Source organism: Centropristis striata, chromosome 10 (assembly GCF_030273125.1).
Source record: "Centropristis striata isolate RG_2023a ecotype Rhode Island chromosome 10, C.striata_1.0, whole genome shotgun sequence".
Lineage (NCBI taxonomy): Eukaryota > Metazoa > Chordata > Actinopteri > Perciformes > Serranidae > Centropristis > Centropristis striata.
In genome coordinates this window covers 25,703,566-25,728,075 of record NC_081526.1, presented here as the reverse complement: position 1 = coordinate 25,728,075, position 24,510 = coordinate 25,703,566, and the positions used below count along the sequence as shown (strand labels likewise).

The window sequence follows — 24,510 nt, the reverse complement described above, 5'->3', positions numbered from 1 at the left end:
AAAGATCAATTTATAATGATGAACGACGGAACAATTCTGACCTATTTTTTGTTCAAACAATATCTCATTGTACACAAAAGGAACCCAGAATGTGTACATTGTATCATAGTTTAATTGTGCAATAAAAGCTTGTATTATCTATATAAAAAGATCATTCTCACTGTACTGCACTTTCAAAATAAAAATAAAGTAATTGTGCACAAAAATGAGAAATGTCGTTGTCATACAAAAATAACTGTCTCATTCTTTCAACCAGTGTATTTGTATCTTCCAAATATGCTTAAATTAGATTTTTAAATAAGCTAAAATAAAGGTTTTGAATGCTTAAATACCATCTTTGCCGTTTTTTAATGTGCCCCCCTGATGAGACACTGGCCCCTCCTTGGCCCCCACAGTAACACTGGTCTAGAACCGCCACTGGCTGCACTGGCAGCACCTTCTCCAGCCCCTGCAGTGTCACCCTCTTGATCGTCTAGCAGTCATTTCTGTTGTGGCTGCGGTGCGGTCCATTTCCCCCTGAGCTCTTGGTAGGGCTCATGATGAGAAGATGTCCTGCATAGCTGTGGTTGGCCATCTCTGCTGTGCCAAACAGCCCCCTGACAAAAACCTTATTAGTGACTGGTGCTTTGCTGTCCTGAGTCTGTGCTGATTGAACAGATTTGAAAAGGCTGCTAAGCTTCTGTTGTTTCCTAGTACGTTAACATATAGCAGAGGCCAAAACTCATTGTCAATATCCAACATACCGTCTGGCTCAAAGTGAACCCCACAGTCTCACAATGTGTTCACTGTGTGTGTGACACTGTGATGAGGTTTTTCTATAATACAAGCTAAATCACTTTAATTTAGCATTCTTTTACTTATCTTAAGGCTACTTATTGTTGCACTCGCCAGTAGGTGGCAGAAAAAATGTCTGTGAGTCATGCACGCTAGAGAATCAATTGCAGTAATAAGGCTGAGCAGACACTGTGGGCGCATGAATGGCAACCACATTGCCGGTGTTATTCTGCGCCTATCTGAAGTTTATGAATGACTTCGAAAGAGACTAAATTTTCACATCTTCAAAAAAAATGTCTAGAAATATTTTGAAACATTTGGCACACAGAAATCCATCGATCAATCTCTCATTCACTCCTACGGGTAATTTAGAGTCACCAATTAAACCTAAGCTGCATGTTTTTGGACTGAGGAGGAAGCTGGAGGACCCGGAGAGAACCCACGCTGACACGGAGAGAACATGTAAACTTCACACAGAAGAGTTGAACCAGCAAGCCTGCACAAAGCCTGCACACAGAACTAAACTTTGCAAATCTGTAAAAGGTTTTTGAAGCTGTAGAAATATTTATACCTTATGTATAAATTGTGTAAGGAAAATGTGCGCAGGAATATTCTCAGTGAGGTTTCACAAAGTCTAAGAGACATACATTTCTCTCTGTGGATGTGAAAAAATGTCATTGAATGTAACCCAAGATTTGCAGAAACAAACAAGTGAAAGTAAACACAAATAAATACAAATATGCATGTTTTTTCATTACAGATGTGGATATTATAAACTCTGAGGCAAAATTATGTAGTTCTCTGTGTATGTGTGTTTTTGTTTGTGTTTGTGTTTGTGTGTGCATGCGTGTGCATGTGTGTGTTACCTACTCCTCCACTCCTCACGACATTGTGGTCAATCAAACCACTCTCTCAGACTTGCTGTGTCTCTGTGGCCTGGCTGCAACCCTGTATGGCTTTACCCACACACACACACACACACACACACAAACAGCCTCTGCAGTCTTGTAAATCCAGGTTGTGTTGTTTCCAGCAGCAGGAGAAGTTTATGGGGGTTTGGACAGGGAAATACTGGCTGCTCAGGTCACGACATGGGGTTTGTGTGTGTGTGTGTGTGTGTGTGTGTGTGTGGATGGGTGGGATTGGAGGAAATTGGTGTACAGAAAGCATGGGGCGAAATTCTTTTGTTTTCAAATGAAATAGCAGGTTTATTCTGATTTTATATGAACTATAAACTGCAACAAACATGACGGTTGCAAGTATGACTTACTTATTTGCATGATTATGCAGTCCCCATCTTTATTTAAAGGACTACACCAGTGCTTTCCCATTCATTACAAATTCTATTTGTGTTACATTACATCTCGTCTCTACTAACAGATTTCTGCACATGAATGCAAAGTCTGTAGGGCAACGGAACAAGATTTTGGTATCAGAGGCTTGCCTCCAGAGGCTAAATCATCATAAGACCGATATTCCACAGGCTTCAAGATCATATTACGCCCAGACATTTTTCGAGTATGCTGTGTGTTTTCCCTGTCCCCTTGTTGGCTGTAGTTTCCTCTTGTTCCTGTACAGTTTGAAACTGATTCTGCAAGGACCTTGTTTAAGAAAAAAGCCATGTATGAATGTTTATGTCCATGGTTGAAGTGTGCATCCAGTCCCCAAGACTAGAAAAGTGCTCCATAACTGCAGTCCATTCACCATTTACTGCCAAAGTTACATTATTGTTGCATAGAAATGCAATTGAAATGTTAGTTTAAAAAAATCCTCTGTGGTGGTTTCAAGTTTTGGTGAGATTTTTTAATCAAGCACTGGTGAAAACACAGTAATCAAATATGATGCCGATGGTTTGGAAATAGAACATGAACAACAATGACATCAACACTCTCTTTAGCCCATAGAGCTGAACTTCACAAAACTGACATGTTTGTGTGGTGAAAACTGAATATTAGATTAGGAAGAAAAAGGAGCACATGTTGCATTTAAGACCCCAGAAGCTACTGCCAGCAGCTGTGATCCTTTAATGTCTCGTGTTCAGCTCCAAAAAGGCAAAAATATTAGACCCTCTTTTCCTGGATTGCCTGCCCTTGTTCCTTTTTTCATTTTTTTTTCCAACTTGTTTTACTGCAGGCAATAAAAGTCTGAGCCAAAACCTGTTGGACACTTTTATATAGAAAGCACTAAAACGGCAAACAAGAGCTGATCACGAACATGGGTGAAAGGAAGGGACGGGAAAGGAAAGGAAAGGAAAGGAAAGGAAAGGAAAGGAAAGGAAAGGAAAGGAAAATAAAATGTAGATAAAATGATGATTCATACAACTTTGGGAGAACTCATGTTTGAGTCACTACACCACAATAAATTCCAACATTAGAAATCTCAGTTGGTTCATGTACCTGGATGGTGGTTGCCAGGTTTAAACTTTGGTCTTGATATTCTGCTTTTTGGGGGTTTAAATGCTCATTGTAGTTAGTGAATCCTTTGCATGCATTATTGCAGCTGTACAGAGCGAGGACTGCTCCACATCTGGCAGTGGGCCCCAGTGTGCAGCTCTGTCCAAAGACAGTGCTGCTGTCCAGGCCTGTCCTGCAGGCCACTCAACATGACGAGAAACGTGGCTTGATAGTCTCACAAACTGCTTAAAATGGCTCAGCTTAAAGAGAGTCCATCACTGAAAAGTTTGGACCCACAAGGTTAGGTAATAAGATTGAGGACTGTGGTGAAACATTAGGGAGTTGGTGATTCACTTTATCAGGCTCAAGAAGGACCACTGCTGTGATGACCTCCAACTGTGACTCCTACAGAGAACAGCAGAAAGCATGTTCTAGTTTAAATACTTTTACAATTGGTAATATATCAAAGACGAACATAACCCTTTTTGAGCACTGGTGGTGTGATGTGAGTCAGGAGCAGTAAAAATCACACTAAAATGTTGAGGAGCAAATGAGCAGATGTTCCACTTACCTTTAGGTATTTCTCCAGAGGCTGACTCACTGAACCTCCAGACACCCGATCCATGGAAAAGTTGATGTAGTCTTTCTCTTTCAGGGACTGCACACCGTCTCTACACAATAAAGGGGCAGTTTAAATAAAAACAGAGAAAGTAAATGCTTTATATTATTATTTATTATTACTATACATGTTAGGCAAGAATCCTGTTATTTTATGTTTTATCTATCTAGGGATATGGTTCACAGAGTCACTTTGAGTTTTGTATATTTTAAGCCGTGGTCAGTGTAAACGTGTCTGTGTCAGTGCTGCGGTCGCCCCTTTTGTAGGGTGTGGTGCTAAACATCTGGGCAGCAATCTGAGCCTGAAACAGGCAGGTGTAGCTCATGCTGCTTTTGCAGCTCAGACAAGGGAGACCTCTGCTGCTCCAACGCACAGCTGAGGAACCCATGGTCATCATGTGCACACATTTACACACATTGTGTTAGGTAATTGGGATTATGCAGTCAGACAACTAATATAAGTAACAATAATGAACCTAGAATACATTCGAAAAAGTATTAGCTCACATTGTTTTTATTTTTTATTTTTACATTGAAAATGGAAGAATAACATTTTAAGTAAGTGCTCTCCTTGCGTTACAAGACCAAAGTCCTCCATGTGGCCTTTGTTTAAAAAACACAAAGTAGCTTGTAAGGGTAATTTGATTTGACCAACTGTATATGGGAATGTGCAAGATGTATTTTATTAAGCATACACTGAAAATATTTGTAGATGTTCAAAGAGAAAAAACATTTTTGGAACCTTTTTTTAGCTACCTCGATTGTTTTTAATGTAAGGTGCCATATTTCTTACAAGTAAAATACTTTTGAATTATTTCAAAAATTACATTTAACACACACACACACACACACACACACACACACACACACACACACACACACACACAAATAGATGTTATATAAATATATATATATGTATATATATATATATATATATATATATATATATATATATATATATATATATATATATATATATATATATATGTAGCCAGGTCAATTTTTTTACTTTTAATTTTAAATTTTAAATTTTTTACTTTTAACAATTTTTTTTTAAATTTGTTTTCCCTAAACAAAATGTTTTTTTTGTATTGTGAACTTCCCCAAAAATATAATTATTTTCTGCCTGTAAAAAAGTTCCTATGGTGGTTATCTATTCATGCCTTTTGTTCCTCTGGGGAATTGTTTTGGCGTTACACCACCTAGCGTCAAAGAGCTGTGTGTGCTCAAAGTGGGTGAGTCATAATTTAAAGCGCACTCTCCTTCTCTCTATTTATTTTCACTATTTTTTCCATTCAAAACCACAATATTTTGATATATAATGTTATGTAAGAAGCTTATGAATCTGTTGGTCAAGCTTACAGTTACTTACAATTTATAAATTTAACTTTAAATCTAGTTATGCATTCAGAGTTAGCTAACTAAACCTTATGCTAGTTGAAACGGTTTTTTATTTCTCTCTCTTTTATGCTGATTTGAAATTGTGTTATCTCATGTGGCATGTATAGTTTTATTGTGGTTTATGTGAATTTTAATTGTATTTTTCTTGTAGAGGGTGGAGGGTGGCTGTGTGTTTTTTTCCTTTTCCCTGTGAAGGTATGCCAGTTGTTTAATTTAGCTCATGTTCTTAATATTTTTGCACTATAAAAATGAGATATGTGGGTATAATGATTTTTTTAGACTGTGAGAGGTGTGTAAGAGAGTTTATGTATTTTCATGTTGTTTATAATGTAGTATAGGCTATATAATTTATTGTGCGATATAAAAAAAAGAGCTGTGTGTGCTCAAAGTGGAGGGTGGGGAGTGGCTGTGTGGCTCCTGTGTAACGCCTGTGTTTTTTTTTTTCATTTTTCCTGTGAAGAATAAACCCCACAGAAACTCAACCACGTCTCAATTATTTCAACAAAACACAACGCAGGGTGAGAGCAGAAAGCCGTCTGCTATATATATATATATATATATATATATATATATATATATATATATATATATATATATATATATACCGGCTTATGGCTTTATTTAACACTTCAAAGTACATTTTTAAACTCGTATTTTATGCAATACTTTTTCTGGGACTGCAGCAACAAAGCAGGTGTCGGTTGACAAAATGAGATAGTTGTATCTGAAAAGCTGGCAGCCAGACTCCAGCAGTAAGAAAAGAGTCAGAGTAGAGCAGGGGTGTCAAACTCAAATACACAATGGGCCAAAATTTAAAACTTGAATAAAATCGCGGGCCAACATTGAACAAATTAACCTTTTAATATATACCAAACATGCTCTGCTTTAACATTAAATATGGAACCAGCAACGCTTATAAACATACAATATATAACTAAATAGTGCAGACAAGCAAAATCAAATTTCAAATAAAAAACACATCAATGTCATTAATTTACAATAATAATATAATAATTTGGTATTGCCTCGCGGGCCAAATAAAATTACACTGGGGGCCAAATTTGGCCCGCGGGCCAGAGTTTGACACCCCTGGAGTAGAGGCTCTGTCTTTGACTATCGCCTCTTTTATTTGACATACCACAACAGCAACAGCAGGAGGAGCAACAGGTGTGGCGCCGCCGCAGTGTTTGTCCCTGCCCGGCTGCCATCGGAGAGGTGGCTCCTACCACCGACAACACACAACTGTCAGAAACAACTTCTGCTTTCACTGCACTACTGCACTGATGGGAATATATTAAAACAATGTCATAGCTCAGTGTTTCTGCCCTTGCAGCTGCAAACAGTTCTCCGGATCCACCAGACTCACCGCAGCACAAATCTCAGCCACGGACTCCCGAGATCACACTGACAGTTGGTGAGTTTGTTAGCTCCTTTAGCAGTTAGCATTAAGCTAACCAACTTCAGTTTATTAGCTCACTTAACGTTAGCTAGGTTCATAACACACCCTCTCCATACACTTTTTTTCAGGGTGAAGTAAAAACACCAATGTGTAAAAATGCTGACAATCTATTTTTACTCGGTGACAGAACATGTTTGCTGTTTATAAGCTAATTATTTTCTGACGCGAATGGCATTAACGTTCGTGAGATTACGATCTGTGTTGATGTCAGGTGTGTTTCCACGGAAACGGATGAGTGATCCACAGCTAAGATTTTAATATATGTAAGGAGCATGGAGCAGCAAGGACACAACTCTCACATAGTTTTACAGGGTATTGATCTGTTGGGACTTGTCAGCATGCCATCACAGATCACATGCATCCAGTACAGATAAAAATAAATCAATTCTGCTCCAAGTTAAACCATTATAATCTAGCTAGCTCAAGATTTGAATCAATATTCAGTCGTGATCCTGTTGAAATAAGTAAAATAATGTGAATTTAAGGATCCAAGGCAAACTATTAAAGACTGTAAGATGCTGTAGAAAAAAGCTTGTAAATGAACCACAGATCCGGTGGTAACGAGATCATAATATATTGATAAGCATATGGTTTCATATGTATTTATCTAATAATATGTTGACTTAATATTCACTGTGATGGATACCCATGTCAAGCAAGGTTTGATGTCAGTAATTATTTTTTATTGCACACCAAAAATGAAACGTAAGCTTATCAGTTGAAAATAAGTATATCATTATTTAATTTGAAAACAGTAAACGCTGTAGTCCTTAAAATTGCATTTATAATTGGAAACATGATGAAGAATATTATACTGATCCTAAAACTTTTACATTTAAATTTCTTGTTTTACAAAGAACCAGCCCCTGTAGCCAGATGAAGGAAAGAGGAGTCAAAACAGGACAAAGGCTTCACATTGTTTCTAAATAATGACTTACTGCTGGGATTGAACAAAAGAGAAGAGCTTTGGAGAAATGTTAATAAAGATGCCTTCACTGCCCTGTGGACTGGAGAGTCTGAAGTGATGGAGAACAGAGAGGAGAGGTAAAGTAACACACAGATACACACACGTTGGCACTGATATTGTATTGATTTGTATTCCTCAACAACCTCCATAAATTATTTTACTTAAAATGTTTCTGAATTAATAGTTTTAATTCTCTGGCTTTGTCGCTATTCTACCTGGTTCCACCATAAGTAAGCTAAGCTCCATGGGAGCCATAAGGCCTGCAGCTATGAAACCTACGTCAACAGAGTGTATGTCTAGTGTTTGCACCTGTGCATTGCAGTTCTGCAACATATTTTTGTCCAGTTCAGTGTGCATTTGTTACTTGAAATATAGATGTTGTTCTCCTCCCTTAAAACATGTCAGAGCCTGCAGGTGCTGAACGAAGTACTAATAGATTCATGGATAAATGAGCTGGAATGTTATCCAACCTTGGAATAACTTGCATGTCACTAATCTATAACACATTCCAGCATTAGAAAACTCTGGTGGTGTCTGTACATGGCTGCAGTTAAGCTGGTTTAGATTCTGACAGAATGTACTTAGCATTGACGTTATGTCATAAATTTAAGACCCATTTCAGGCTAATGTTTGTAATTAATTTGCATGCATTATTGCAGCCCTGCAGATGAGAGGGCCCCCACACCCCCAGAGCGAGGACTGCTCCACATCTGGCGGTCAGCGGGCCCCAGTGCACAGCTCTGTCCAGAGAGAGTGCTGCTGTCCAGGCCTGTACTGCAGGTTGCACTGGGAGAACACCATGGCCTCCTGTTAATGCAGGGTGAGAGTGTGTTTGTGTGTATGGAAAGTATGGCTTTGTGATGGTTCAGTGCTATAACACACAATGATTGATTGAGAATGTATTTAAACACAAAATAAAAGATGAACAATTAAAAACAAAAGAACAACAATAAATACAAGACAACAACACAAAATGAAAAAATAACAAGACTCAACACGTATTTGTGTTCAAAAGGAGTGGGAAGAAGCCAAAGCTTATTAAATCCCACCCCTTCTCCCTATGTTAATTTAATATATTCAGTTATATAACAACAATAATTTATATATGTATATATTAGGGTTGTCATGATACTAAAAATTTCAACTCGATACAGATACAAAGGAATGTATTCGATACTCGATACCATTTTCGATACCACAAGGATAAAAATAAAGACCCTAAAATCTAACAGAAATATTTTTATTAACAAGAAAAATGCAACATGTAAAAATTAACAGAACCACAGGTTAAATATTTATAATAAAAAACAGTTGCGCAAAAAGAAACTGCAACTATGATAACAAGTTTCAGGTCTGAGGTATTGCAGAAAATGAATAAATACAATAAACAATAACAATTAGAACAATATTTTGAGGTTGTATGCTGTGAACAATATTAGGCAAGCTTTATTAAAAAAAATAATAACTTTCCTTGCCTTCCTTGGCTATGCTTTACACACATAACAATATTGATACTATCGATACTTTTGAAAATGAGTATCGTATCCGGATACAACGTTTTAGTATTGATACTTTTTTGAGTATCGATACTTTTGACAACCCTAGTATATATATGTATGTATAACACATAGTAAAGTAGTATATAAACTTATTATTACCATTATTAACATACATAACTTGTTATTAACTTACACACACATAAGTACACATACACCCATGTAGTCACAATGAGACGACAATGAACAAACAAACAAAACAACAACAACACACAAAAAAGAAAAATAGTAATAATACATTTAAAAAATAAAACGTCGACAATAACCACCTACTGTCATTTCACACACCCGTTTTCATCCCTATATCGTGTGAAGATATGCTCTTTATATCTGATTTTGAAGTGCTTAATGTACATAATGTAGTGGAATGCACACAATCATATTGGGATTTAATCTCAACTTAGTAAATACAACATAATGTTGCAATGATTAGCTTGATATTGTGTCCATATCACCCAGTTGAAACGGGAGAGTTTCTTCTGTGTGTGTCCGTACCCTGGGATTGTAAGGCTGCGTTGTTCACATCAGATCAGGTGGTGTGGTGTTATGCCGCAGGGTTGTGAGGCAGTGGGGAGTGTCACTTAAATTACCTGTTTGTGTGACTTAATGGTTTTAACTTTCACCCTCCAGTGGAGCACAAGTAGACTTTATACTTCACAATTACTGTTTTCCGTCAGCTAGTAAAGACAGAGTGACAGTGCCTTTGTTGCAGGAATCATGTTGTCAGCGTGTTGCTGTGGTTACACTGTTAAATCTTAAATAATTATATTCCTCCCATACATACATACATAATTATCTCTACCTCAAGCTACAAGTCCTAACTGATAGATCTTAAGGTCAAGATTACCCATTTCGACTCGGTTGTTTCTGTCTTCAAGGGGGACATGTGTTCTCTTTCGGAGAGCTGTTGTGGAGGGATCAGAGCATCCCGGTGTCTGCTCCGGTGCTGGAGGTCTCTCTGCTGGTGAGGACGGTGGTCCGTGTGGCTGCTGGTGGTTTCCACTGCGGAGCGTTGAGCGAGCAGGGCCATGTCTACATGTGGGGTGAGAACACTGCAGGACAGTGTGGGCTGACGGAGAGGGGCACAGTCTCAAACATCACAGGTTGGTTAATACCTTACATCCTTCCTGTCTTCTTTTATTCCCCTGGTTGTTTGTCAATCCTACCGACTGCTTGTATTCCTTTTAACCCATTTAGGCCTAAAACGCCTGGAAAAAATGCCTGGAAAACCTATGGGCGATTTTGAAAGTTTTTCTGGGAATTCAACAGAAGATTTTTCAGCCTCTGTAGCAGATAGAAATTAAATTCAAAAAGTATTTGAGAGCTTATACCCGTGGCTTTCATGAGAAGTTTAGTTTATTTGTCCAAACCATAATACATTTTATCTATATTGCACTTTTCAGGGTACTCAACGACGCATAAAGTAATATAAGACATAAACAGTTATGATTTCTTATATCATCATCACAATCAATTAGTATTATTACTGTAATTATCTCCAGATGGCCACAAATCTGTCTGTTCTTCGGTGAAATATGTTGTCTAAACCATATTCCTCATCCATGAATGCCTGTCGATTGGTTCCGAGGGTTCAAAGTTTGGATCAGCGATAAAATCGACAGCGCTGTTTTCATCAAGATCGCTTCCGTCACTTACTTCTGAGCTCCTCCGCTATAGTTGTCTTCCGCCATGATTTCAAAGTTCTGGAAAAGTCCCATGTTGCATTGCGACACTCCCATATGTATTCTGATGCATTTCATTGGCCAAGAGACCGAAAATAGGTGGGGAAAAAACTACAAATACTACAAAACGACCTATCCGCTTTCCCAGCCTTAATGGTAGAATAATGCAACAGTGCTCCCGGTTTTAATGGTAGAAATGCGTTAATGCTTTCCCGCCTTAAATGGGTTAACACAACCTGTGTAAAACATCCTGTGTCAGTTTCAGAGCCATGTCCGGTCACTGTGGTGGACAGTGAGGTCGTTCCTCCAGCGGTGGTTCGAGTCGTGGAACTAGCTCTTGGACGGGAGCACAGCTTGGCTCTGTCTGCCCAGAATGAGCTGTGGGCGTGGGGCAGCGGCTGCCAGCTTGGCCTGGTCACCACAACTTTCCCTGTGTGGAAACCACGGAAGGTATTTTGTGTGAAGTTCATTGAATTTCAAAATTCAGTCACATGTCCTTTTGAAACTACTGACTCAACCCCCCAAAAAATTACTAATATTTCACAATAGTATCAATATCCACAATATTGATACTATTGTGAAATATTAGTAATTTTTTTCCAGCTGGTGAGAGAGGAAGGAACACCAAATGTGTGAATTAAGTATTTGAATGTGAACCAGTAGTGTTTTTGTATGTGTTAGCACTTGACAAAACTGTGTATTTTATTGTAATAAACACATTTGTATTATTTCTATCTGTGGCACAGGTGGAGCACTTGGCTAACAGACATGTCATTCAGGTAGTTTCTCTTCCTGATATTTTTATTGCCATATCTGAATTGTAAAGAAATACTTTATTCTGCATCCAGAAATATCATCTCTATTTATTTCCCACAGGTGGCTTGTGGTGCTTACCACAGCTTGGCGGTAGTTCGCAGTTTACCTCCAAAGAATACCCAGAATACTTCTGAGAGGAGGGAGCGCGGTCAGTCACCTCACTATTCAGTGGCAGAAAAGGAGGATTCAGTTGATGCCGGTCACTACTGTCCGCTGGGGGTGGAGCTGACTGAAGTCATGACAAGCGAGGTAAGAAAACATAAAATGACACAATCTAGATGCTGTAAAAATGGTGATAGTATGAGAAAAAAAGTTTCAAGATAGATTTGTACGATATTGGAAAAAAAGTAATTATTAAAAAAATATTGCGCTCTAGTAAACAGTTTAATCATAAAAGCATAGAATGGTGATGACTATCAAAACAGTTACATCCACAAAGCATGATGAATGAGACAGACTGCACAGACTAAATGCCGGTCATTTTGAAGTGTAAAAACATTTTCAGTTCACTATGAAACTATAGTGTACAGGTGTCGAGACTGTAGGTCATTAATAAAACCCCAGATTCATCATGGAAAAAGAGAACTGTGCTGTTATTTGTATCAAGCAGCATACAAGTGGTAGCATGTAGGGTTGTCAAAAGTATCGATACTCAAAAAAGTATCGATACTAAAACGTTGTATCCGAATACGATACTCATTTTCGATACAAAAGTATCGATACCTATCCAAGGAATGAACACTTAAGTTAAGTTATTGTTATTTTTTTTATCAAGCTTGCCTAATATTGTGCACAGTATACAACCTCAAAATATTGTTGTGATTATTATTGTTTATTGTATTTATTTATTTTTTGCACTATCTCAGACTTGAAGCTTGTTCTCATAGTTGCAGTTTCTTTTTGCACAACTGTTTTTTATTATAAATATTTAACCTGTGGTTCTGTTAATTTTTACATGTTTCATTTTTTTTGTTAATAAAAATATTTCTGTTAAATTTTGGGGTCTTTGTTTTTATCCTTGTGGTATAGAAAATGGTATCGAGTATCAAATATTTTCCTGAGTATCGGTATCGAGTTGAAAATTTTAGTATCGTGACAACCCCAGTAGCATGACATGTTTGAGTTATTTGCCTTAATTGACATTGCACGTCATGTGATGTGACTATTGCACACATGCACATATTGATCCCGAAACCAAATATGCAGCCCTGAGTTTTAGAGTTTTAGAGGTTCAGCTTTTTCAGCGCTGGTTAATGCCCTTCTTTGGTTTGGATTCACAGCAGACCTCTCCAAGAAGACGAGGCCCGAGAGGAAGGCTCCAGCCTGGGGAAAGGTCAGCTGGCAGCAGCCCTGGCTCTGCAACTAGTTTATGTCCATTTTCTGAAGATGGCAAATCTAACACTAAACAGTACTGTATTACATAACCTATGGGTCTCTTTTATCCCACTTTTTAATTTTTGTTTTAGCCTTGAATCTTTTTTCTATCTCAGTTTTCTCTGCTTTCTGTCTTATTGTTTTAACATCATTACAAATCTTCAGAACAAGTCTTCCAGTCGGGCACACTGAGACAGACGGCAGCCCCAAGTCTCACCCGCTGTCAGGGCGGAGTTCCAATAAGAACTCTCCGTTCCACGATGAAAAGGAGCTTCAGAACCTCCTCCAGAAACTCTCTAGTCACTCACTGGAGATGCGCCACACCACCAGGCCAGGAGATACTGACTCACTGAGCAGTTACACTTCAGGTTTGTAATTAAATTCAGTTTCTTCTGCCTTTATTTTGTTAGTTTACTTGTTCTTTTGTGTATTCCCTAGTTTATGTCATTATGTTTTAATTCGATTTTTGTTCCTAAATTGTTAATTCTGCACTGTCGTTATTCATTGCTTTGTTTGTTTCATTGTGTCATTGCTTCATTGTTTGCCTATTCCATTTTTCATTACGTTGTTCTTTAGTATTTAATTTATTTTGTTTCTCCTAAAATGTTTTTATTCCTTCTCTTCGCCGTTGTTCCCTCCAGATGACAGTTGTGTTTCCTCAACTCCTTCTACGGATCTGTTGACTTCCAGCTACAAAGAAGACTCGCCAATTAAGAGTCAAACCAACAAGTAAGACCGAGTTTACTGTAGCTGAAATCGAAACAAAGAATTATGTCGCACTAATAGCAGAAAGAACATTTGTATTGCTATTTTGGTGGATCTTTACCTCTGTTTAATCACTGTGAAAAATGAAACTGAACCCAGACTATTTATAATATTAAAGAGGATTTTCTACTAATCCAGATGAACACAGAAAACTATGTTCTGCTGCAGTATTTCAATTTTCAATTTTATTTATATAGCCCAAAATCATAAATCACAGATTTGCCTCAAAGGGCTTCACAGACTGTACATGTTGCGACACCCTCTGACCTTTGACCCTCACAGCGGCCAGGGAGAAACTCCTCAAAAAACCCTTTAACGGGGGAAAAAGAAGAAGAAACCTCAGGGAGAGACAGAGGAGGGATCCATCTCCCAGGACGGACAGACGTGCAATAGATGTCGTTATACAGATTATAATAATAATAATAACTTTATTTATATAGCACCTTTCAAAAACAAGTTACAAGGTGCTGTACAACAGAAATAAAACATATCAAATACAATTTACTGACAACAACAAAATAAAACAACAAGAAGAAATTACATTGAAAAACTTTTAAAAAATGTAAAATTTAAAATCACCAATCACAACAAGGTAATCATAATCACAACAATAATAAAAGGAAATTATAAGAAGGCCAATCAATAAAAGTGAGTTTTTAAAAGAGATTTAAAAGAAGCCACTGAGCTCGCCTGCCTGAGATCGCCGGGCAGGGAGATCAACAGAGTAGGATAGAGTAGATAGAGGTTGAAGGGGGAGGGAAAGAGACAGAGAGGAGCAGAAGTATCCACACACAAAGATGGTTCTCAGTGAACATGCTGCCTGATCTTTGACCTTCTTTCTTGTGTAACAGTGGCGTGGCCGTGCAGTACTCCTCCTCCCCTGTGTGTTTGGATGAAGTTCGGCTTTGTCTGGAGGCAGAGAAGCAGACTCTGCAGGGGCAGAAGAGCTCCAGTCTCACAAATATCAACCAGAAGGGGAAAGCAGCAGCAGCAGCAACCAGGAGACGCTCACTGCCTGGAACACCCACCCGTGGTAGGAATGGTAGGGTGTGAACAACTTGATGACACATTTGGGAAATATTTACTTTCTTGCCAAGAGTTAGATGTAGGGTTGTCAAGATACTAAAATTTTCAACTCAATACCAATACTCAGGAAAATAAAAAAAGACCCCAAAATTTAACAGAAGTATTTTGAAATGTATTTAAAAATGCAAAATGTAAAAATTAACAGAACCACAGGTTAAATATTTATAATAAAAAACAGTTGTGCAAAAAGAAACTGCAACTATGATAAGCTTCATGTCTGAGGTAGTGCAAAAAAAAAATAAATACAATAAACAATAACAATTAGAACAATATTTTGAGGTTGTATGCTGTGCAAAATATTAGGCAAGCTTGATAAGAAATAACAATAACTTAACTTAAGTGTTCCTTCCTTGGCTATGCTTTACACACATAACAATAAATTAAATCGATACTTTTGAAAATGAGTGTCGTATCCGGATACAACGTTTTAGTATCGATACTTTTTTGAGTATCGATACTTTTGACAACCCTAGTTAGATTAGAAGATTGCTACCCAGAGCTCCAAGCATGGAAGCAGGAGGCTATTTGCTTATCTTATCATTGCAAGGATTCAATTTCACCATGAGCGACTTGAAACACTTTAGCTAACTGAAGTTGAAGTAAACAGTTTCTGCCGAATCCATGAAATGTGTTCTTCTGTGAAGCTGCAGCCTTGGGAACAAGGAAGAAGAATGTAAATGTTATCTCCAGCAGGAACACACAGGGCTTCTGCCTGTGTTTGCCTTTCACTTTATCACACTGAACAATCATGGGTTCTCTGGGGTTTGACGTTATCAGCATAGATCAGCTAATACACACACATGAGGTAGCATTTTGCTTTCTTTAGAAAACATAATAATTAACTCGTTATCAGGAGAATATGAAAATGCCTTTGCATTAGAAATCAGAGTCCTTTAGTCACATTATAACTGCTATTGCTGAAGCCAAATGAGATGAATATTGTGACGTTTGACCCTTTTCATAGCTCAAACAATCATTTACAGTCTCATACATCCACAGGAGAATGTGTGAAGTGTGTCACTGGTGCAACAAAAGACAGGCAGACACATGGTTTGAACTTTAAGGAAACTGTGATTAGCAGACATGACAGACTCACTTCTCGTTTTCTGGTTGGGACTTTCAGGAGTGTCAGATTCAAAGTACTGACAGTACTTTTTTCAGTTTTTGTGTTCGACATAATCTTAATCTTTATTAGATATTGAATAGCAGTCAGTAATTTACAGAAGCATTTGTAACAAATTCAGAATCTTCCGAACACCTTCATGTTGATATTGTTTTTGCTTAAGTACATTAAGGGATACACATTTTAAATAGTAGATATCACCATGAAACTTTCCCAGTTGATCACTTACATTAAGACAATTATTTGTTCTCGGTTTTCTTTCCTCTGTTGCTCCGTGCCTCCTTACCTCTCCTTGACAGATTCAGAGGTTCAAAGGTTTTATATGTTTGTTCCAGAGGACTCATCAGGGTGTGTCAATACCAAACCTGTTTAGTGTGGCTGATATGTGTTTGCCCATGTGATTAATTAGGTTGGTAACAAAATTTTATGTCCGGTACAGTTTGTTTGTGGAGAGAGGGCAACATAGACCAGCTACAGTCTTTGTTGTTATATGTGATCCTTTGTGTATAGATTTTTCTCAGATAACGCCTAATATTTATTTCATCATATCGCAGTATGAGATGCATCTATTCCCTCTGTTTATTGTGGCTGTTGTTGCATATGACAGATTAAGTTAATTTGCAGTCTTGACAGATGCTCCAGTATAACTACTTGGTTGAAACTACACCGTGACCACGACTTTACCATTTGGTCATGCGTTTTTCTTGCAGGGTCTCCACGCAGAGGGCGGCCTTGTCCCTGCAGGCCACCCTCTGCTGGTCGCACCCAGGCTCGAGCTCTGGAGGAGGCTGGGGACGGGCTGCCGTCTCTGGAGACAGAAGTGTGGAGCTGGGGCCGCGGCTCTGAGGGCCAACTGGGCCACGGAGATCAGCTGCCCAGGTGTGGACACTCAAACACACACACACACACACACACACACACACACACACACTTAAATACACTAATACACATAAACAGAAACCAATATTAAAGAAAATTATTTCACATGAACCCTAAGGAGAATTCGATGTGTATGTGCGTTTGTGTATGTGTGTGTGTGTCCAGACTCCAGCCGCTGTGTATCAAGTCTTTGATTGGAGAGGAGGTGATCAAAGTCGCTGCTGGGTCACACCATTCACTAGCTCTCACCGCTCACTGCCAGGTAACACACACACACACACACAAAAATGCAATTATATATTTGTCTGATGACTTACATTGACATGATAAGCCCCTGAAATCATTCCTTAATCATCTAGAGTCCATCTATTTATTGAAAATTCACATGTTTATGCATATTTACAGTAATAACTTTATTTATATATGATATGTAAAAGTGAAAGTGCAATCATAGGAGCTTTCACAGTGTGCCATTTATGTTTCTAGACTATTTTTAAAATGTGAATTTTCTTTCTACAATGAAAACTATTACTATTTTTAATTAACATGAAAATAGACTGTTTTATAGTTTTATTATTTATTCATTTTTTCTGCTGTTTTTGTGAGTATAAATGGTATAAAAAATGGTACATTTTCATAGACACCTGTGTCTTTTGTTTGTATTTTGGGTTCCTGGCAGCTTTATACTTTGTTAATTAAAATAAAATGAAAAATCTGACTGATAGCCAAGTTTGTGTGGAGAAAAAGGAGCCATGCATGTGATGTAAGGACAGACTGAAAGATGGTGAACAGAGACAGAAACGAATGCATAGGAAGTTGACAAATTTGAACCAAAATCTCCTGGACTTCAGAGGTTTAACTCATAATAACATGCCTTACCCTAACCAAAGTTTAACCATGAGCTTTAAATAAAGTTTCATACAACGCTTAAAGGGACGAGTGACTAATCTGTCATAATATTCAAGGTCTAAATACAAGAGCACACACACAAGTTTGGACCAGCTAACTTTATGTTTTTCAGGTGTACTCGTGGGGCAGCAACATGTGTGGACAGCTGGGTCATGTCAACAGTCCCGTCACGGTGCCTAAACAGGCAAAGGTACAGCAATGTGTCAATCATTCTTATTCAGTGCTTAACTGATGTATATTGTGACATGTTTCATGTTGATTTAGATGAACTGAGTGAGTCTCTCAATCAGGTGACAAATCAATTAATGTATGCCAAATACTGCATATTACCAGCATATTACATAAAAATGTATGACTTGGAATGATAAATAAACATATGATAATTAGGTGGGTTAAGATTGTACTGTAAAACATACTTAATTACAATGGTGGAATATAATTAAGTACATTTACTCAAGTACTGTACTTAAGTACAATTTGAAGGTACTTGTACCTTACTTGAGTCTTTCAATTTATGTAACTTTATACTTCTACTCCACTTCATTTTGAGGCAAATATTGTACTTTTTACTCCACAACATTTAGCTGACAGCTTAAGTTACTTTTAAGATCGAGACATTAAAAATATTTATAATAATATATCAAATATATAACATACATACATACATATATATATATATATATATATATATATATATATATATATATATATATATATATATATATATATATATATATATATATATATATATATATATATAATCATTTAGACCACATAACAGTATATTAAGTAGTGAAACTATTAGTGAAATTATTATTATTATAGTATATATAACAATCTGAGTGGGTCCATTCTGCATAATGAGTACTTTTTCTTTTGATACTTTAAGTACATTTTGATGCTTTTACTTGTAGTGGAGTCATTTCCCAGTGTGGTATTAGTACTTTTAAAGGATCTGGATACTTCTTCCACCACTGCTTAATTACATATGCAAATATGCAGAAATAACAGAGAGAGGGGAACGTGGATGTTGTAAGAATATACAGTAATCATATTGTAGTCACACTAACTGATCTACAACCAAGCAGCACATCTCCTGACAGCATTCTGTGTTTTGTTTTCCGCTGTAGCTGTCTGATGATCTTCGTGTTTGGGGCGTATCAGCCGGTCAGAGCCACTCCCTCCTCCTGGCTGATGGAGACTGTGTCCAGCCGGTGCTGCTCTACTGCGGCCAGCAGCAAGAGACAACATCAGTGCAGAGTGAGAGGTCAAACCAGGGTCAAAGGTCACCCAGCAGAGCAGAGAGTTATACAGTCAGACCCACCCTGCTGCCCTTCTGCGTGGAGGTTTGTGTGTCCAAAACACAACTGTTTGTGTTTTTTTTCTTCAACAGGGAAGACGATGGGTGGAGAGCTTTTCCAACGGCAACACTGGAGTGTATTTATTTTTACATATTACTCATACTTCAGTGTGGTTAAAATACGAAAAACACTATGCTTATGAAGTTGGATGTGTGTGGTATTGGTGGGAATCTTTGATCAGACAACAGAAACATACATCCCACAGAGACAGTAATCATTCACAGCTGCCATTTTCAAAATCTGGTGGACATACACGGAACAAAGGGAGAAAGTGGAGAGAAGGCTGAGATACATTACGGAACATTAAAAGCAACGGAAACAAACGTCAAAATACTGGAATTAAAGCGAACTTAAAACCATCATCACGCTGTTAATTTGTTTAACATTTACTTCTTGTGTGTGTGTGTAGATGGGTTACGTCAGCAGTGTGTGCAGCGGTGGGCAGAGCTGTGCAGTGTTAGTAGACCAGAACGTCATGGGTTTTATCTCAGCTATCCATGAGCTGGCCTCCAGAGAGAGACAGTTCTACTGCTGGCTGAGCAACGTCAGGAAGCTGCTGCTCACACCGCTACGGAACAGAGGTGAGCAAGCCTTTGCTCCGCCTCCTTCTTTGTTGATTAACACCACTTGCTATTATACATGCATGATTTGAGCATCTAATAAGTAAAGTCATAGTTAATGCATCTACTTATTGTGTGTGTGTGTGTGTGTGTGTGTCCTTGTTTTTCCTCTCTTCCACTTACTCTAAATGGCATGCTGTGGATATACTCCATATTATTATGTCATTGCATTGGCTTGAATATAAAATTCCCCCATTTTGCAATCCCTGCTCTAAGATAAAGACTAAATGAAGATATGGACAAAATAGGCTTTATATGAATCATCAATAACATACCAAAGCTCAACACACGTTTAATTGCATGTTAACACCTGAAGAAAATCTGCCTTAGCTGCCAAATTAAGCAGTCTACTACTTTTCTATTATAATAACATTTTGAAACTGTTGCAGACTTGGCTGAGGGTTATGCTTTATTTTCATTTTTTGGGTAATATTTAAATTAAGTCGGTCCTTATGATATTTACTAAAACTAAAATATTCCACACAATCTTCCCCATTTTGTGGGCAGAACTTAATTGTCCAGATTGGTTTCTAGTTGCCAGGAATTTTCTGTTGTTTATAGTAACCTGTGATCTGTGGAACCTTTATGATTTAGCATTTAAAAGAACAAAAAACATCAACTTATTTTATTTTTTTCCTCTTTTTCTCATTAATGCATCTACTTACTGTGTGTCTGTGTCCGTGTGTCTGTCTGTCTGTCCGTCTGTCTGTCTGTCTGTCTGTCTGTCTGTCTGTGTGTGTGTGTGTGTGTGTGTGTGTGTGTGTGTGTGTGTGTTCCCCACAGAGAGTCTGTGTCCGTCGTTAGGTGAGCCATGCACTCATCTCTTCTTCTCTCTCTATGAGAGTTTTGTTCATCTGAGTGTGCTGATTGGGCGACACTCCACGTCTCTCAGCTACTTCCTGCATGATGTGCAGGGCTGTGATGTCACTTGCCTTCCCCTGCTGACGCACACTGAGCACTTTCTGGACATTTATAAAGAGTAAGGCTCACCCTTTTGTCTCAGCACACAAAAATACCACACTGCATCTATTAATACAGACATCCTATTTATTTGCAAATATACAATTGTCTTTTGTTTTTAGTCTGTCTTTGTAAATGGTAATGGTAAATGTAATGTTTAAACGCGTTAATTTTTGTGTAATTAATTAATCTTAATTAACGCGTTAAAGTCCCGGCCCTATTTTTATTTATTATATATCCATTTCTGTTGATAGCATGGATGTGTGAGGAAGAACTGGGGGCATTGCTTTTCACAGATGGCACCCCATTGGGTCCTATGGGAGTTGCTCACTGGGCAAACACTCTTAACGCCCTGCAGGTTTCCTCAGCGTGCTGCCAGTACTTTATTTTGTTTTTTTTAATTATTTTTATTGACTCCTCCTCAGTACATCAAATTTCAAACACAACAGTTGAAGTTGATGTAGACAACTACAGTAAACAGATGTGAACCAAAAGTATCAATATCACCAAAGCATTACAGGGGTGTAGAGAAAATGTTTTTCCTTCTACCAACTGTAGCCACAGACTCATAGCTGCGGCTAATTCAACTTCATGTTCATGTTTCTAGCAGAGCCTCAAACCACAGTCTGTCATGTCAATGGGCTTTATAGGCCCACAAGTTTGCAGAGAAAACAGGTGGTAATTGTCATAGAATTGCTGCTATATAATGGCATCAGCATCATAATCACCATCAGGATGATTGAAATAAATGACTACAACTGGTACAAGAGTGTCAAGCCTTTGCATACGCCCATGCTCATCTGGTAGGAGGGGCTTGACACAGAGAAATAGAGCTTTCCAGAAGCTGTCTATCGCAGCTTTAAATGACAGTTTAAATGATATCAACAACAGACCCGACATACTAAATCTGTGCTGTAGATTTCTTTGTACATCTGTTGGTATACAAAACTTTTTGAAATAGTTACTTCTCCGTACTGTCGCCAAACTGTAAACCAAATTTCAGTTTCAGTATTCTGCACTTTAAGGCTGGAAACACGGTACATGGGATTAAGACACAAAGCAGGAAGGAGCCACAGTTTTTACAGAGCAAATACAATGAAAGTTTCCAGAGTTTCTGTTGACAGTAGATAGTGCAAGAAGGGAACGGGCCAATGGAAGAATAGTATGTATACCACTGATATGAGCTAAAGGAACATGTTGTTTTAATCAAGGACTTACTAGTTACATTCAACATTTTTTAAATTAGATATAAAGTCTAATCAAAACATCTCAAAGTAACATCTCTCCGTCTCCCCAGGTATTGTTCTTCAGTGGGTCACTTCCAGGTGATGGGTGGATTCCAATCACTCCATAAACTCTCAATGTAAGCTCCTTTTTTAATATGACCTCCAAAAAATGCACGTTAAATAGACCCCTGCAACTACTATGGCCTCCAGTATGGGAAATTTATTTTTGGTTGGAACACAGCTTTAAAATTAGCACAGTGCATTCACTATTTTAGCTAAAGATCATGCTCGTGCAACATTTTAGCTTCCATCAACTGAAAATAGTCAAATATTTCAATGAAAATTCTGCAGCAAACTTAGATTCTTATTCCTGTTTGTGTCTCTCTGTGTGTTTCTGTCCAGTGAGTGTTTGGGCTCTCAGCGGACCAAGCTCGCTCAGCTGTGTGTATCGGAGCAGTCTGTCAGTGGTGATGTTGACCTGGTGTCCTTGTTGTACTGGCCTCTGCAGCAGCTCCACCAGTACAGCAGAGTCCTGCTCAAACTGGCAGCCTGTTACGATGTGGTGAGGAGGAAACTCTGCTCTCTTTCTTCTTCTTCTTCCTTCTGTCTGCGTTTTTACCCTGCTTTTTTACCACTCAGAAACTCTTTTGATCTTCCTTATTTGTCCTCTCTCTTCCACTGACTCTAAATGGCATGCTTTGGATATATTCCATAGTATTAATGTCATTGCATTGGCTTTAATATAAGAATAAGTGCCAAATAGCACTTATTATTATTTATTAAATAGTTTTTTCTATATATTGGCGCGGCTGTGGCTCAGTTGGTAGAATGTTCTAGTAACCGGAAGGTTGGTGGTTCGATCCCTGACCATGGCAGCCTACATGTCGAAGTATCCTTGATCAAGATATTGAACCCCAAATTGCTCCCGATGCTGCGTTCATCGGTGTGTGAATGGATTCCCAATGGTGGCAGGTGGCGCCAGTGTGCCCTGGTAGCCTTGGCCACCAGTATGAATGTGTGTGTGAACGGGTGAATTTGGATAAAAGCGCTATATAAATGCACTTCATTTATTCCATTTACCATATCCACGCGTCTGTATCTTGAGCTGCTGTGACAACTAAATTTCCCCAGTGCGCGATGAATCAAGTAATATCTTATCTTATCTTATCTTATCTTATCTCTTATTAGAATAAAACATTTTGAAACTGTTGCAGACTTGCCTGAGGTTTATGCTTTATTTAGTTTTTTTGGGGTAATATTTAAGTTAAGTCAGCCCTAATCATATTTACTACAGTGGAGAAGAAAAAAATTCACATGATCTTCCCCATTTTGTGGGCAGAACTTAATTGACTCTGATTGGTTTCTAGTTGTCAGGGTTTTTCTTTTGTTTATGGTAACCTGTGATCTGTGGAGCCTTTATGATTTAGAATTTAAAAGAACAAAAAAAATCAACTTATTTTACCTTTTTATCTCCACTAGTTAACTACAGAGTATCAGTCCCTTCATCAGGGCTGTGGTCAGTATGACTCCCTGTCTTCATCTTTGTTGAGGAGGAAGAAGGAGGCCGAAACCACCTTCCACTTCTGGAAGACCCACTCTGGAAAAGCTACTGTAAGCACAACTCTGTTTTATTTAAACTTGCTATCATTGTTTTTGAGTGAGAAAGTAACAACATCCAGACAGTAACAGCTGTCTGGATGCCTTTGGCAACCAATTCCTGGCCTTAACCACTTTTAACCACACATAAAAAAGAAACAGTTAAACATACACCCACAATTAAGCATATTTTATGTTGCATTAGTGATCTTTAGATATTGCTGTTACAGCCAGAACCAAAATCTGACAGAACTGCAATCGATAACGATCATTCTATTTAGCAGAAAGGACAACAGAGAGCAAAAAGAGCACAGTGTCGTATTGTATTTGACATTAGTCCACAAGCTGCAATAATAAATGGGCAAGAAGAATAGTTGAATAATGACGTTCTCAGATAGAAAACCCCAAAATGACCATTTTTGTGAAAAGAAGTTCACCACAATGGGAGGATAGCAGTTGACAGCAGTGATATGCAGATCAGAGCTACAGATGTGAAGGTGTTGATTGTCTTTAACGTCTAGTTTTCCACATTGGAACAGAAAGTCTCAAGATTTTAATTTATAAATGCAGAATGTCCCTCTACTGAATCTAAAACAGACGCAGTGGTTTTCAACAGATTGTCAGATTTTATTCTCCATGTGTGTTTGTTCAACAGGAGGTCCTGCGTCTCCCACAGCGTCGTGTGGTGTGTGAAAGCAGCAACAGATCTCTGACTCTGCAGAACGCTGGGCGGTTCTCCAACCACTGGTTCATACTGTTCAATGACACACTGGTGCACACACAGGTACACACACATGCAAACACAGAAACAAAAAAATCACCAAATGATGGTATTTTCCTCTACTTGTAGGTAGTTTAAATCCATGGGTTGTGACCAGTAATTCTCTACAGACAGTTGGTAACACTGCCTGCAGCAGGGCGTAGCAAACACAATGGTCCCATCTG

General features: G+C 38.2%; 1 protein-coding gene and 1 long non-coding RNA gene across 6 annotated transcripts in view; one reads left to right on the top strand and one right to left on the bottom strand.

Annotated features, from left to right (window-relative positions):
- Positions 1–3,049: 3,049 nt before the first annotated feature.
- LOC131979140 (uncharacterized) lies at positions 3,050–6,867 on the bottom strand. The gene is made up of 4 exons (XR_009395026.1): positions 6,553–6,867; positions 6,325–6,408; positions 3,739–3,838; positions 3,050–3,572 (listed from the first exon to the last, which is right to left on the bottom strand). It is a non-coding gene; the product is annotated as an uncharacterized LOC131979140 (long non-coding RNA).
- The window catches only part of LOC131979138 (alsin-like), a 38,922-nt gene continuing 20,764 nt past the window's right edge, over positions 6,353–24,510 (top strand). For 2 of the 5 annotated variants that reach the window (XR_009395025.1, XM_059343057.1), the window contains exons 1-21: positions 6,354–6,600; positions 7,503–7,689; positions 8,272–8,432; positions 10,047–10,271; positions 11,110–11,300; positions 11,597–11,629; positions 11,727–11,915; positions 12,947–12,999; positions 13,206–13,408; positions 13,682–13,769; positions 14,657–14,838; positions 16,725–16,893; positions 17,059–17,155; positions 17,915–17,992; positions 18,933–19,148; positions 19,573–19,744; positions 20,567–20,762; positions 22,041–22,106; positions 22,372–22,531; positions 23,449–23,580; positions 24,221–24,349. Coding sequence is in view for 4 of the 5 variants with exons in the window: in XM_059343057.1 (XP_059199040.1) it covers positions 7,670–7,689; positions 8,272–8,432; positions 10,047–10,271; positions 11,110–11,300; positions 11,597–11,629; positions 11,727–11,915; positions 12,947–12,999; positions 13,206–13,408; positions 13,682–13,769; positions 14,657–14,838; positions 16,725–16,893; positions 17,059–17,155; positions 17,915–17,992; positions 18,933–19,148; positions 19,573–19,744; positions 20,567–20,762; positions 22,041–22,106; positions 22,372–22,531; positions 23,449–23,580; positions 24,221–24,349 (2,760 nt within the window). In the remaining variant the exon portion in view is untranslated. Of the gene's footprint in view, positions 6,601–7,502; positions 7,690–8,271; positions 8,433–10,046; positions 10,272–11,109; positions 11,301–11,596; positions 11,630–11,726; positions 11,916–12,946; positions 13,000–13,205; positions 13,409–13,681; positions 13,770–14,656; positions 14,839–16,724; positions 16,894–17,058; positions 17,156–17,914; positions 17,993–18,932; positions 19,149–19,572; positions 19,745–20,566; positions 20,763–22,040; positions 22,107–22,371; positions 22,532–23,448; positions 23,581–24,220; positions 24,350–24,510 lie in introns of all 5 variants that reach the window. The other 3 variants (XM_059343058.1, XM_059343056.1, XM_059343059.1) reach the window with 2 other exon arrangements.